Raw genomic sequence first — 14,713 nt, 5'->3', positions numbered from 1 at the left:
GGGGCTGCAGCAAGCAAGGGGCCTAGCATATGGCCATGTTACTTCCCACCACAGCCACAGCTCAGGTGCACTGGCACCACAATATTCACTTCTTTATTCCTCAGTCAGGTGGCATCACTCCAAGTAAATGAAGTAATCCAGTAAAGAGACTGTTAGATGGGAACTGCATTAAGCATTTTCTCAGGCTCTGGTGGTAAAGGCCTCAGGACCTGAACTCAGGTTTCACCCTTCTCCTCCCAGATGAATAGCAACAGCTGAGAAAACCTTGTTCTCCTTTTGGAGGATAGAGTTCCTGATGATGTGCATTACTTGCATGGATGTTATACCTTTCACAGCCTCGAGGAAATAGCAGATATACATTCCTGAGCTCTCCTGTCCCCTCAATAACCCTCGTACCCACGTGGGTTTTACATGATATTTAATTTACCATTTGATCAGAAGACAAGCTTAAATTCAAAGTAAATGTTAAACACTTTAATAAATGTGTATAACTTAGGTTAGGGAGGGAACTCACTCCTGAATTAGCTTTGCTAAGGATTGGTCTAAATGCTACGGCTACAAGTGGGAAATTTTGGATGCATTTTCCCTAGAGACTCAGCAGCCAAAGGCCACAGAGAAATCATGAGAACCTGAGGCTTCCACTTCTCTGAGCTGCTTCCAGAAATGTACCTCCTGTCTTATTGCATTCTTCTTATAAACAAAGAAATTGTCTTCCCTCTTGTTGTTATTTATAGTACAAATTTTGACCATTAGCTAGAACGTGAAGTTACACTGAAGATCTGTTTTCCCAGGTGTAAGCAGGAAGCAACACTTGCAAAAAGAGCTGTGGTAGATACTGCGGAAAGACTGTTTCTCATTTCATGACTATGAGCCTAGAGCTATCTCAATCCTAAATCTATAAAATCAATTACAAACTCTCCTCTAAAAGTAGATGTTCAATGTGACAGAGCAAGGTGTGTCTCCAAAAATGTGATCTTTAGCAAGTAAAAAATATCAGGACATCAAAGTTAAGACTGGAGAAAGTTATTATTAAGGAACTATTTTGATTTAATATTGTATTTTATTCATTCTTTTATTAACTATTAACTACATGACAAAAAAAAAAAAAAAAAAAAAAAAAAAAAGTAAGATATTCCAAAAACAAAATTGCTGTTTCACATAGAAAGTTAGTTGAAATAATGAGGTGATTTGAAGTTGTCAGCATTCTTGCCCTCAGAGATGTTTATTTTTTGATTGATCAATACACCTTCTAAAATACAGTTATTTGTCAAATCAACTTGCCAAAAGAGGCATGTGATAGCACATGCCTTTATAAAAGGGAACCCAGCATGTTCACCTTTACTTTATCCCCATCATGAGGGGCTTGATATTAACCCTGCTTTTAACCCTGGTGGGTAAGTAACTTACCTGCTTTGATGAACTTAATAATAGATTCAGGAAGAGGTTTCAGAATCTAAGTACAGTTCACTTACAAAAACGAGCTTTAAAAATTTTATTTGGAAAATGATTTTATGACAATTTTTTTGTTGTTTGATAAAAAGAAACTTTTGTGTATATGTTGAGTTAAAAGTAAAATTAATTGGAAAGTGTTATACCATATGAACAAGGTGAAGTATAGTCTTTCATGCTAAAATACATTAACATTTTGGGTTATTTTTGCTTTGTCATTTCATTACTCTTTTTCTTTTCCTTCTCTTTCAGGGAGCCAGCATCTTAATTACCGTAAGTAATTTTTCTATCAGCTACTATAATTATAATGAGTGAATTCAAAATAGAATCTGAAAAGTATATCAATGTTTAATACAATTTTACAACAGCTAATTTTCTTTAGGTGCAGTAAAAAAATGAACAAATTCATCTTTTTTGTTCCATACATTTTAATACAGTTACCTTCATATGTTCTATACAATCTCTATAACATTTTATGGGAAACATTTCTTTGCAGAACCCGATTTCAATGAAAACAAGGTTTATACATATAACCATGAAAGTATACTTCTCAGTGGACTTCCAGAGAAAGGACTCGCAAGAGCTGGAATAAGAATAAAAAGTAAAGTGGAAATTAGTGGTATTGGGCCAAAACTTTGTCTTATTAGGGTAAGAAAATGTATTCAATTTGAAAGGTAAAATTCTCTTCATACTTTTTTTTTTTTTTAAACTTTTGGGAAGCAATTAAGTTTCATCATATATTGTGCTTACTCAGGCAGAATGTAACTAACACTATTATTTTTTTATGCAATGCCTTAAATTCTATTTGCACTTTGCCAGGTAATTCTCAGCTCAAGCCAACCTTGGGTTTGAAGGATTTCTTCTGCTTTGTGGTCAGGGAGACAATGGAATGTAATTTGAAATGCACAATAATTTATTACTGGATCAATCCAATTGTTCCAAACTGTACAACCTAGGATTATTTAATCAACTGATTTCGTAACCAGCAAACGAAAGGCAATAAAACATGCCACAGTAGCTGGATGTGATTCAATATTTAGCATAATTAATGTCATCTGGTAGCTTCTTTTTCTGCAGGGTCCCAAATGACATCCTTTGTCATCCTCAATTGTATATTTTTACTGCATGCTGAGTAATTACTGAGTTCTGATTATGTGAGAAACACTTTTGCCTTTAACAGAAGCCTATACGAGTTTCTAATGAATGTATTGAAACACCCTCCTCAATTGCTTTACACAAATTCTACTTAGTCTTCAGTGTATGTGGAAGAAAAATGATCTTTTTAAAAGCTTTTATTGGGCAAATTGAAAAACTGCAGATTAAAAAGACTGGTGACTGTCTGATAAATGTTTGCAAATGTTGTAGCCTTTCAGACTGAATTACCCTTCTGGTACTAGGTATTTTTATAAGTTCAAATTATAGTAGAGCTAGACAGGAAACATTGTTTTTCCATGACCTTTGCAAATAGCTGGATTTTTTTTTTGTTTTGTTGTTGTTTTTTATTTTTTTTTAAAAAAAAAAAAAGGAAATAAGAGTCACATATCTGTACTGGTGAGTAGGAGACTTCCCTGGCACAGAGCAAGCAGAATTCTTATCCTTGCCCCATGGCCAGGACAAGAACACGTGTTGAAATGGCTCTTGGTATGATGGGGTGAGTCTTCACCAGAAATTGACTCCTGTTCCCTAATACCTTCCAACACTGTTTCACCTGCCCTAGAGCATTTGTGAAAAAGTTTCAGTTTCAAATATAAATACTTTCTAGTAAGAAAGGGAGAAAGAAAGAAAAAAAAGATTTTGGGGCAAGTCCTAAGTGAAAGGTAACAATACATTTATTCCCTTCTGTTCCTGGAGAAGTTTATTTTGCTGCTGTTATATTTAAATCAGACAGTTTGGAGGGATGGTTCAGGGAATTAATCTTTCATCTGTAGCCTACTAGTTCATATTCAGCCTAAGTAAAAAGCTGTGGTCCCTGGGCAGTTTCCAGCTGACAATTTTTTTCATCACAAACCCACAAGTAGGAATTGCCAGCTGTATTCAAAACTGAGCAGACAGCGTAAGTCCTGCCTGGACCCTGAGGGCTCAGGAAAACTACTGCCTGCTGACCCTGCAGAGCAGTCTCAAACCTGCCCAAATGCAATATGCCAGAAGCATGTCCAAGAGGCAGCATGAGGGATTTGCTCTGTAACAGCCTCCTCTGTAAACTTCAGTTACTGGGGTTGGCAGTGATCCCCACCAACAATAACAAAAATAAATATGAAAGTGCGGTCTCTGACGATTTGCTGTATGAGGATTTACTTTGTGTGGCTTTTTGAGAAATTAAATCGCATCTTGCATCATATTGCCAGCCTAAAGTGTCAGAGATGAGTCTCTTTAAATTGTCAAAATATATAGGAGGAAAGAGTCCTCTGAGAAACTAAGCTAAACATGCCTCATTCCCATGGGGTAGAAATCATTCAAGTTATGCACAGTTTAGCACAACTTTCCACTTGCTTGGATGTGCCCCATGTTGAAGCTAGAGCATGATGTGTGGAGCAGGGTTTGGGCCAGTGCCTGAGCCTTCGGCTCTTGTGCACCACTGCAAAACATGTAGAGAAAGACAATTTTTGTAATCTGCTATCCACTGCTCAAACTAATTATGACTATCTGGCTGGCCCAACAGCCATGTTGTTATTAGTTTCTGACTGCTGTCTGTGCTCTGTGACCCCAGCAAGAGAGACGACAGAGTTCACAACAGGAGTTAATGATGCTTTATGCAACATTAACTTTCTCCTGCAATTTCCTGCAGATCTTCCATACTACTTTTGGGTAGCAACCTGATTCATGCAGTTCTTTTCCGGCTCATTTCTTCATACAAGTCAACCTTTGGCAATATGGATTATCTCTGAAACAGAACAGAGTGCAGTGACTGTGGAAATGTCACAGTCATTTGCATTACTCTCTTTCCTTTTATATATAAAAAATATGTATATTTGTATGAACTGTGTTAAATGACAACTGCAAGTTTTCCCTTTGAAGAGAATTTATGTTATTTAAATGTGTATTTTTGAAGTGAGTAAAACTCTAGTTGCTTACATGTGTTGAAAAAAAATGAAAACGTTAAAGAGGAATTATATTGCCCCTTTTGTTCTAGATTCACTCGATCGAAGCAGCAGAGTACAATGGCATCTGGCCTACAAGTTCATTCTCTCGATCATTGAAACTGACTCAGGCACTAACTGGACAACTTAGTAATCCCATCAAGTTTGAGTATAGCAATGGCCACGTTGGAAACCTCATGGCTCCTGATTCTGTCTCAGATGACAGTCTGAATATCTACAGAGGGATTCTGAACATGCTGGAACTCAGTATGAAGAAGATGCAGCATTCATACAGTTTACAGGAGGTGAGCATTTTATCTTGGCCATTGTGGTTGCTATACAAATAAATAAGCCTTCTTTTCAGATTTTTCTACTATATTTTCTGAATTCATCCCTGATAAAAACTTCAATACCAAGAAACACCTAAGCTAGGGTAATAACCATTTGGTTATTCTTATGGAACAATATTTGATGGAGCTGTAGCTAAACAGGATGACAGAACAGTAGATTTTTAATCTGATTGATCAAAGTATTTCAGAAAATGCATTTGCAGTATTAGACCCTTACAAACTCTGGCTTGCAATTCTAAGAAAAGTAAATTCCTGTGAAAGCTGAAGCTTATGTAAAATTTGACTACTGCATTAAAACAGGCTTAAACTTTGCAACACAAGATTAAAGCGAAAATAACAGCAATTTGACTTTTTAACCAATCATATATACTTTAATATCTTCTAGCTCCTCTTTTAAAAGGAAAACAGTACATATGCTATGATATTACTGTAATAGATATGACAGCTGCAGTTGATGCTCTGTTGGAATTTCCACTGTTTTTCAGGTTTTAATATCTTAGTCAAGGTAAATCATATGATATTACTATTCGCCATAGAAATTACAATGTGTTTGGCTTTTCCAAAACCATATTTACATTGATTCGACTACATTTGATTCAGAGATCAGCAAAAACCTTGAAATTATTATACTTTCATGTTATTTTTATTGCAAATGCAGACCAGAATAACTAATTTTTTTTAAATATATTTTTATGTAAGTGAAGCTCTTTCTCAGAAAGGAACTGCATGATTTAATATCATGCTGCTTGTTGCACATAAAAACCCAGGTGGTGGTGTCGCATGTTCTGCAGCTCTATTTTCTCATATCTAGTTTTACATCTTCATTCTTTCTAATTCAGTTAGTAATATGTCCCATTCTCATAGCTGAGCTATATATGTAACTTTGCCTCCTAAAATTGTTTCCAAGTTTTCTTTGCTTTTCTCAGGCAGCAACTGATTAATGAGCATTGGCACACTTGCTTGACAATCTCAACTCTCTCTGTAAAGGAAGATAAGCATTATTTAGTCTCCAAATATGAGCTGCACACAGGTTTAAAGGACTAAGCTGAGCAAGTCTGCTTCACAGCCTACAGGGTGTAGGGCAAAGATATCTGAGCTAGATGTGAATTAAATAACCCTACAAGTCCAGTAATGCATAAGGCTAACTCATCCCACCAAGCCACATTCCCTTTTAAATTTAAATGTCTCTACCTCACCCTGGTCTGCAGAGGAGCCCCATACCTGTATCTGCAGAGTACAAGTCTTTTGGAAAGCCTGCATGTGGGTTCGTATTCCTAGCCCTTACCGGAGCCACTGTGTCTTCAGGAATGCTGTTAAATTAAAGATAGAGTGGATATGACTTGCCTTGCAACCATCACATGACCATTTTGCTGTTCTGACATAGCCCAGAGCTGCTCTCTGGAGTGGCTATGCTATCAATAACAATAAAAAAATCATGAAAATAACCCTTCCTCCTAAAATGCAATCAAATATTTTCCTCTCCAAAATCTCCTCACTGACTGAAGGAGATTTAAGAGCTCTTATAAATATATATGCTTGAAATATTATTGAAGATCTGAGCTAAAACTGCACGCTCAAGAAAACCCACAATCAAAACTCTGCTGTCCTGAAATTCTTTTTAATTCTTGCTGTTTGTATCATGACAGATCATCTGATATTCCAAGGTCTGTTCCATAGGCATTTTTAAGCTATCTATAAAAGCAAATTTTAAGGGCAGAATGTCGTCTCCAACCTTAAAATACTTTGCTGTTGAGATTTCATTCCGACTGATCACATTATTTTGGCACTTTTTATTAATATTCCTCAAATCATATTTCATAATCAACAGCTCTAACTGGAAGTCACTACCCATCTTTTCTCAGGCTTCAGATCTTGTCTCAGGGAAGCTCTCAAATGTTTTAGTTCTCTCAGGGAAAGTCTGGTTTGGCTTACTGGTAACCTGTTACAAGGAAATGAAAGGGAAAAAGGAAATGAAGGTACAGATCATCCCATTTTTCCTTCTAGACAGTACAGTGAATAAAAAAGCATGCACTCCCATCAGGAATTTTGAAAATACAGAATTAAAAAGCAGAGTCAATGTGAGGAATTGATGGAGCTTTGTGGAGGGGTAAACTTCTAAAATCACTATCTCTATTTTGCCAGGCTGGGATCGGAGGTATTTGTAACACAACATATGCAATTCAAGAAAACAAGAGAGCAAACCTAGTCTATGTGACAAAATCCAAGGACCTGAACAGCTGTGAAGAGAAAGTCCAAGTGGTCACAGGTTCAGCATACGCTCATCCATGCCAGACCTGCCAGCAGGTAAATTAGAGCAGTATCATGTTTACATATTTTATATTCATATGCAGAGAGCCATTTAGCATCCATATTATCTGATGTTTTGTAACACCCAAAGTGAGAGAAGAGTCAGTTCTGTTATATCTATTGACTTTTTTTTTCCTGTATGAAAATGAAATCCACAGAGCAGCGGAGGTCTATGGTGCAGACTGTTGTGTAATATGCATATACCTCAGCTGGCTGGCTTGGAAACCATTAATTATCAACATGAGTTGATAAATTAATTATCATGTCAAAAAAAAAAAAAAGCTAAATCCAGTTTCTGCTATTCAGGATAGATACTTCTGTGTCTTATTATAATCCTGTATTTGAAATAATAAATTGTGTGGCTTTTACTGCTGCTCTGCTCAGTAAGCGTCTCTCCTTCCCAAGGCAATAACCAATGACTTACACTTGGGAAAAAGAAAAAACAGTTAACACTTAGCAGTGTTACTAGTAGTAAAAGAAACGGAGCCAGACAGCGTGCCTGACCTCTCCCATGGAAGTGTACAGGCAGAATTCACATCAAGTGCTCATGTGGTCAATGAGTAAAACAGCCCTGGAAAATAAGTGGGTTGAAGTGGGTGATGTAATAGCTTCTAGGCACAGAATTTAGAAGTTAAATGACTTTCTATGTTCTTTGTTACTTTTTTTCATTATAAAGGGAAACAAGAATTCCCAGGCAACTGCTACTTACAATTACAAAATTAAATATGCACGTAATGAAGCTGTAATCACACAAGCTGATGTCGAGGAAATACACCAGTTTGCACCATTCAATGAGATAACAGGAGGAAATGTTATAGTGGAAGCAAGGTACTGTACATATGTCTTCAATTCAGCACCTAACTCAGCATCTCAGTAATCTGGTCAAACTCCATAACTGAAATAAATCCTTTACTTCCACGGTCTATTGTTTGCCAGTATTTAATTACATAAAACCCCAAACAGTTCATAAAAAACAACCTTCACTGTTAGTTGTAAATCTGAAACATGCACATCACTATCCAAATTTTGTTAGCTAAACTTGGCAGGGTTTGACTATGTTATTTCTCAAGGATATTTGATTTATGTCATAAAAGCCAAAACAAATGTAATTCCATCTGAAAAACTGTGAACTAATATATTTGCAATAAAATACTTTGAAAGACAGTTACTCACTGAAAGAGAGTTCCCTCGAAAATAATAATGCAGTAAGAGACCCTGGAGACTAGTTCACAAGAAAGCTAGATAGGACTTTGGATTCCGATATACTTCCTAAGTACTGTGGGCTGCTTGCAAATCTTGCACCAAAACTGTTCCTTGATAGGAAATTGTTTCTTATTGCAAAAAGATTGGGAACAATACATGTAAAAAATGTGTGATTTTTAAACAAGTTTGGGGCAAAATGAGAACATAGTTGTCTAAGAAATTAAGCCTCTGCTCAAGATCCCAGACATCCAGTGTTTTAATTATTTTGATTTGTCTGCATCAAAATAATCCATTGAAAGGTTTTGTTACCTGCTTTAGTAGAGAACTCTGATAGACAGGGTAGCCCAACTGAATATAATTTCATGAATGAATGTCACATAGAAGTTATACCTTAATCCCACTCTTGAACTGCTGTAATCTTGCATTGCTCCATTTTCTGTAAGAATCTACTGGTATAATATACATTTTTGGAAACCGCAACATCAGAAATTTCATGTCAATAAAACAACGATTAACTTAATTAATATGATAAATATTTTCAGTTTGGCTAACCAAAACAAAAAAGTACAGTAAAGATGAAAGCAACTTTATTCTCTCATGCAATCTAGGTAAAGATGTATACAGCTGTGGTACTTTTATGAAATTATAGGCTGCTGTGAGTGATCATTAGTCTGGAGCCAGTGCTGATTTAAGCTCACTCTCTGCAAGCCTACACAATCTGTCATCCTTACTATTCTTCTTCAGGTACAAAGCCCCCAGAAATAGTACCTCTATTCTTCCCCATTTTCTCTTGCATGATCTCTTGAATTGCCCAGAAGAAAGGGCCAGAGGTAGCTGGGAAGATACTGATGTGTCATACTAGTTTTCAGATGTTAATTTTGCAATACACTCTGTGTTAAATAAATAAATAAATAGAAAATCTAGCATCAAGGACTTGAAACATTTGGAGTTGATTTTTCAGACCTGTTCAACATAAGACTCTTACAGCACCTTTTAAAACCAAGAGAGGTTTTACTTTTGTTTCACCATTTAAATCCTATCTTTAGTATTCATTTGTTCTTCCTTCTGGAGTCTAACATTTTCCCATCTATTCCTTCCCAAAACAATGAAGATGATAACATAATAGATCCATCACATTTTCAAAAAGGGAGTTAAATCTGCCAAAGTGTACTTGACGTTATACTTTCTGATCCAAAGGCCTTTTTAACAATATTATATAAACTTTTAAGAGAGAAAAAAATCTCTTCTGATTCTGTAGTTATTTCTATTCAAATTCTAGTGGCTTGTCTGGAAATTAGTTATACGATATTTTCTGCAGCCAATCTGTAATACGTACAGAAGGAGTAGATAAAAAGTGATACAGGAGTTCATCACAGAGATTCCAAAATAAACGAGCCAATTTTCTACAGAGATTTTTGAGATACTGTGTAGTACAACAATATTGCTTTTGGAATGTTTTCAGTTGTTAAATACAAATGCCTAACTTTATTATAATGTCCTAAATGACCTATTATAAATGTAATTGGTGTCACAGGATGCATCTCTTTAGATGAATATTGAGCACAGACAGCAAATGTTTACAAAGACAGTCTCTCATATGAATTATTCCTAATAACAAAGGATAGAGGTTTGGTGTTCTTTGAAAAGTTTCCAAAAACTTTAGTACTTTTCCAAAGAGTAATCCTGAATTTGTGTCCCTCTTTGTTTGGGAAATCCAATTTGAAACTTCATGAGAACCTTTTATATTCTGCAGTCCCCAGGACATTCAGCTTGCTGGGCAAAATGGGGAGGAAATAGAAGTAGTGCAAATAAAAAACTGTAACATTTCTTATTGTATCTAACAATTTTCAGTTCCTTTTGAATCATCCAGGAGGCACAGACATGTGAAAGCTTTTATGAACATCTTAAAAGGTTTAAATTAAGTGATAATTTCTGAAAAAAAAAAAAACCTTTCCCACCAGTTATTTTTCCCTAATCCTTAATTTACTTCTTAAGACACAACACACAATTTCTGTGATTTTCTTCAGGCCACAGCTTCTCACCTCCCACTTCTTCCATGAATTCTCAAGCTGTGTTATTCCAGTTGAAGGAAAGACTGGCTCTGATCTGAGCCCTGTTGGGTAAATGAACACCTTTTCAGAGTACAGTTCTGAGCATCGTGTCCTAATGACATCTGTTTGTGAATATCTTTACCCCTCAATAACCAAAGCCTTTAATAAAATGCAGCTGCATGGCAACGCAGAGAGGTTTGTAGTTTGTACCCTGCATCTTGTGATGTTATCTCTCTGGTTTCCTCTATTCCAGGCAGAAACTTGCCTTGATTGATGTGCAAAAGCACATGGCAGAGGTCCCACCAAAAGAATTCCAAAAACGTGGGTCACTTCAGTACCAGTTTGGCAGTGAATTGCTTCAGCTTCCCATCCACTTATTCAAAATAAAAGATGTGGAAAGCCAGGTAAAATTAGCCTCTGACAGACTTTTGGCTGGAGATTAGAATTAGTGCATGTGGGAAACAGCATGTGAGCTTCATGCATTTTTATCTTCCTGCAGATAGAAGAAAGCCTGCAAGACCTAGTAGAGACCACATATGAACAGCTTTCCAGTGATGCACCAGCGAAAGCCCTCAAGCTTATGCACCTCTTCCGTGCTGCAAATGAGGAGAATTATGAATCAGTGTGGAAACGGTTCTCAAATCGGCCAGCGTACAGGTACAAGCAATACAAGTAGTGAATCTTCTAGTGATAAACTCTGTTGGAGGCCATCTGGAATTATTGTGTTCAAGTACAGATCTGGAAAATGGTCCTTGCCTTTCCCATTCCAGGCGCTACTTTTTGGATATACTTCCTGCAGTGGCCAGTCACCGTGCACTCAGGTTCTTGAGGCATAAAATGGAGAAACAGGAGCTCACCAACTGGGAAGTGGCTCAATCAGTGCTCGTGGCTCTGCACTCAAGCACACCAACTCGGGACGTGATGGAGGAAGCTACAGTAGGATTCTTTAAACACTCAAATCACTCTTTACTGATTTTAGCATCTGCTGTATTTATTACTTTGACAAGATTGCAAAGGCTTTGAAAATATAAAGGTTTATATCCTCTAGTGAAGCTGAAAGGAGTTTATTTCCTGAGTGTCTTGAGGGGAGGAGAATGCAAATCAAAAGGGCAAAAATGAATCCAGAATAAAACTGGAAAGAAAGAGTGAAATACCCCCCAGTGACAGAGGTTATTGTTGCAAACAGTGGTTTCTAGTCTTCCTTTGTCCAAATGTACTTTATAGTTACATCAGATTGGATCTCTAACAGAGTGTCTACAAAGACTGGGAGTAAGAAATACATATTTGTTATATCCATGTATTCGTCCTGATTGGCCTGGCAGGATGGTTATAAATCAGAGCAAATCTATTGAAATCAAGGGAATTATGCCAATGTAGAGCCCATGTAGGAGGTTTAATCATTTTTACAGTTTTTTTCCTATTCTGCACGGTCTAATTCTGCCCTCAAATGCAGATACTGATCTCTGCCTATCCTCAGAAAAGACCATGAATATCAGAATAGACAGTTTTGTCAGCTGTAAAAGACAAGACAGCCTGGCCATTGCTGTGTGGTAATGCTGTGCTTCCCACTCAAAGAAGTGTGTTGTTGCCTCCCATCATCTCCTACATTTATATGAATATTCCTGTCTGCCCAAAGTACTGAACTCCATTCACAACAGATCTCAATTTTTCATTTTGTATCTATAGCTGAAGCAATTATAAACCACCTAAATATGCTTTTTGAATAATGTGTACCCAATTAATAACCTATCCATTTCATAACTGGTTTATTTCCTCCTGTCAGATTATAGTCTATACCAATTTTAAATCCAAAATGCTATAAAAGCAACATATCTGCCTTCCAGATGTTACTTGGAATTACTTTATGATTGCATTGTCAAATACAGTAATATTTGCTGAATAACTATAAATCCATTAATACAAATAAAAATAAAAAATAAAAAAACTGGTATTGCCTTGTATTCAGCAGAAACACTGTTTCTAATACTGCTGTTCTTTTCAATAATGGTAGTAACAAATAACTTCTTTCTCCCCAGCTCATCGTGAAAAAGCATTGTCCACGCTCAAGTACTGTACTTGGAAAGGTTTGCCATCTCAGCTATGCATCACTGTGCTACAAACAGTGCTCCTCATCAGACTCCTGCTCTGAATGTCTTCAGGTAACCAAATTTTTACGTATCATTTAAAAGAAAAATTAAGCCTTGAGTTCTTTCCTCATTATTTGAAATCTCTATTTCACTTAAGTACATTGTTTCCTTTGGGGAAAGGAACCCCAGTTGGTTAAATACAACATTTTTATCTTCAGATTAACAGACAAGAGAGTGAGAAGAAGCCCTTTCTCTCTGAGTATCTCTGAGTGCTTTATTGCCAATTAATAATGAAGTCCCATGACCCTGTTCTGAAGTACTTCTAGATATAAGCACTTAACAGATATATAAACTGAATGACACAAAAAGCCCAGGGTTTTGCTCAAAGTTGTGTAGCTCAGACATTTTCCAGGCAGAAACAGAGCCCAATCATCCACATTGAGTATAAGGCATTGAGTAGCAGCATTAACATCCCTGTTCTGCAATGTTTTTACTCAGCATGCCTGAAAACAACTTAAACAGGCAGTAAATAACATTTTGCCATTCTAGGGGTGCATGTCATAGTTTACAGAGGTTGTCGAACTGGCAGTCATAGAGAGGGAGAAATAAGTTTTTTCAATCTAGAACACTGGTCAGTCCGTCACCCTCAGCAAAAACAGGGCTTTCCCAATACATTGTGTGCCTGCCATGATTTTTTCATGTGGTATGTAGGCATGGTTGATATTCCTACATGCATTTCCTGTGTTACAATTCCAACCAATGCTCTTGAGGTAATAAAATCTAAGAAACCCAGTACCAGGGAATGGAAGTTCTTTCCTAGAGCAAATGTCTATGTAGCCTCATTCAATGCATTTTAAAATACAGGAACTGTATTGAAATTATTCTATAACACCTGTGTTTACTTTGTAGAGCTTTATTTTTTTCTTTGTAAAAGTTTTCTGCTAGGATATTTTCTCATATTCAGAGTCTTCAGACAACTATTTTTAATCTTGCCACATAAATATGTGTGATCCAGTTGCTTACAAGGAAGGCTGTAAAGTGACCTGATGATCTCATTCCTGGCTATTAATCCACACTAAAAAGTTGCTGTCACAGTTATATTGAAGGACACCACCACTAGCCATACCTCTTCAGGAATCTTATTTGAGGGTCTGAAGGATTAAATTATATCTGCATTTTTGCACCTGTCTTCAAACAGTAGGCAAAGATATTCAAAGGACTTTATTTCTGGGTTTTCAACTCACCCTGAAAAACAGTGAGAACTAGAATCTATCCATTAATTTTGTCTTTTAAAATCTTACTAGATAAGTTTAAGACATAATGATGAAGAAGCTGTTCATAGCAGCTTTCTTGGCTATGCTTCCATGAATAAAATGTCCTATTCATGAACATAAAAAAGAATTTAAAAAATAAAATAAAATAAGTGAATTGAACAAACTGAAATTATCAAAGTCAAGCCTCAAACATAGGCTGTGGAATGGAGTATAGATAAGAGCTGGAATTGAACTCAACAGATTTGTTTTCTTTTTTCAGCTACTCCATGGCTTTGCAGGAGAGGCACTGAGCAAGTCTAACACAGAAGAAATTTCTCTGGCCTTGAAAGCCCTTGGAAATGTGGGACATCCAGCCAGCATCAAGCACATCAAGAAATTTTTGCCTGGATATGCAGCTGGTGCCTCAGATCTGCCACTCAAAGTCCATACGACTGCTGTGATGGCCCTGAAAAATATAGGCATGAGAGACCCAAAAATGGTAAGGAAACAAAACAGTCTCTTTTGTACTTACAATAAGTCAACACATTGCTGCTAATCAATGATGGGGGATAAGGGAGATAAGGGAGCAGGATTTTATTTTTTTTCCGAACATAGCTGTAATATCTTTGAGCTTTTTTTTTTTTTTTTTTTAATTCTTTCACCGGTACTAAGTTATCATGTTTTATTCCTTTTGACATTAACCTCTACTATTTCAGAAAGCAGCAAAAATCCCATTAAAAGGGTATATTCATTATCTTGTTGTTGAAGACAAATCAGTATTTCCACTGCAAACATTTATTTTCCAAGGACATTAGACAGAAAGCTAAATTATTGACCAAAATGTGTTTAGTGCTACTTCAACTTTGGTATGTGAGAGAACCACAAAACAAGGTTTTCAGAGAATTGACATTTAATACTGAGTGTCACATCTAATCG

The 14,713-nt window shown here is 36.5% G+C and overlaps 1 protein-coding gene across 2 annotated transcripts in view; it reads left to right on the top strand.

Moving 5' to 3' along the window:
- The first annotated feature begins 1,256 nt into the window (after nt 1–1,256).
- The window catches only part of LOC137860369 (vitellogenin-1-like), a 42,765-nt gene continuing 29,308 nt past the window's right edge, over nt 1,257–14,713 (top strand). Inside the window, exons 1-11 of one of the 2 annotated variants that reach the window (XM_068690551.1) lie at nt 1,257–1,394; nt 1,702–1,722; nt 1,946–2,097; nt 4,580–4,831; nt 7,019–7,180; nt 7,860–8,011; nt 10,691–10,841; nt 10,937–11,094; nt 11,208–11,373; nt 12,474–12,596; nt 14,058–14,276. In XM_068690551.1, the coding sequence (XP_068546652.1) occupies nt 1,355–1,394; nt 1,702–1,722; nt 1,946–2,097; nt 4,580–4,831; nt 7,019–7,180; nt 7,860–8,011; nt 10,691–10,841; nt 10,937–11,094; nt 11,208–11,373; nt 12,474–12,596; nt 14,058–14,276 (1,596 nt within the window). In that variant the 5' untranslated portion in view covers nt 1,257–1,354. The other variant, XM_068690552.1, reaches the window with a different exon arrangement.

Source organism: Anas acuta, chromosome 8 (assembly GCF_963932015.1).
Source record: "Anas acuta chromosome 8, bAnaAcu1.1, whole genome shotgun sequence".
NCBI classification, from domain to species: Eukaryota; Metazoa; Chordata; class Aves; order Anseriformes; family Anatidae; genus Anas; species Anas acuta.
Note: the sequence above shows the minus strand (reverse complement) of the source record. Positions and strands in the feature narration are given on the sequence as shown.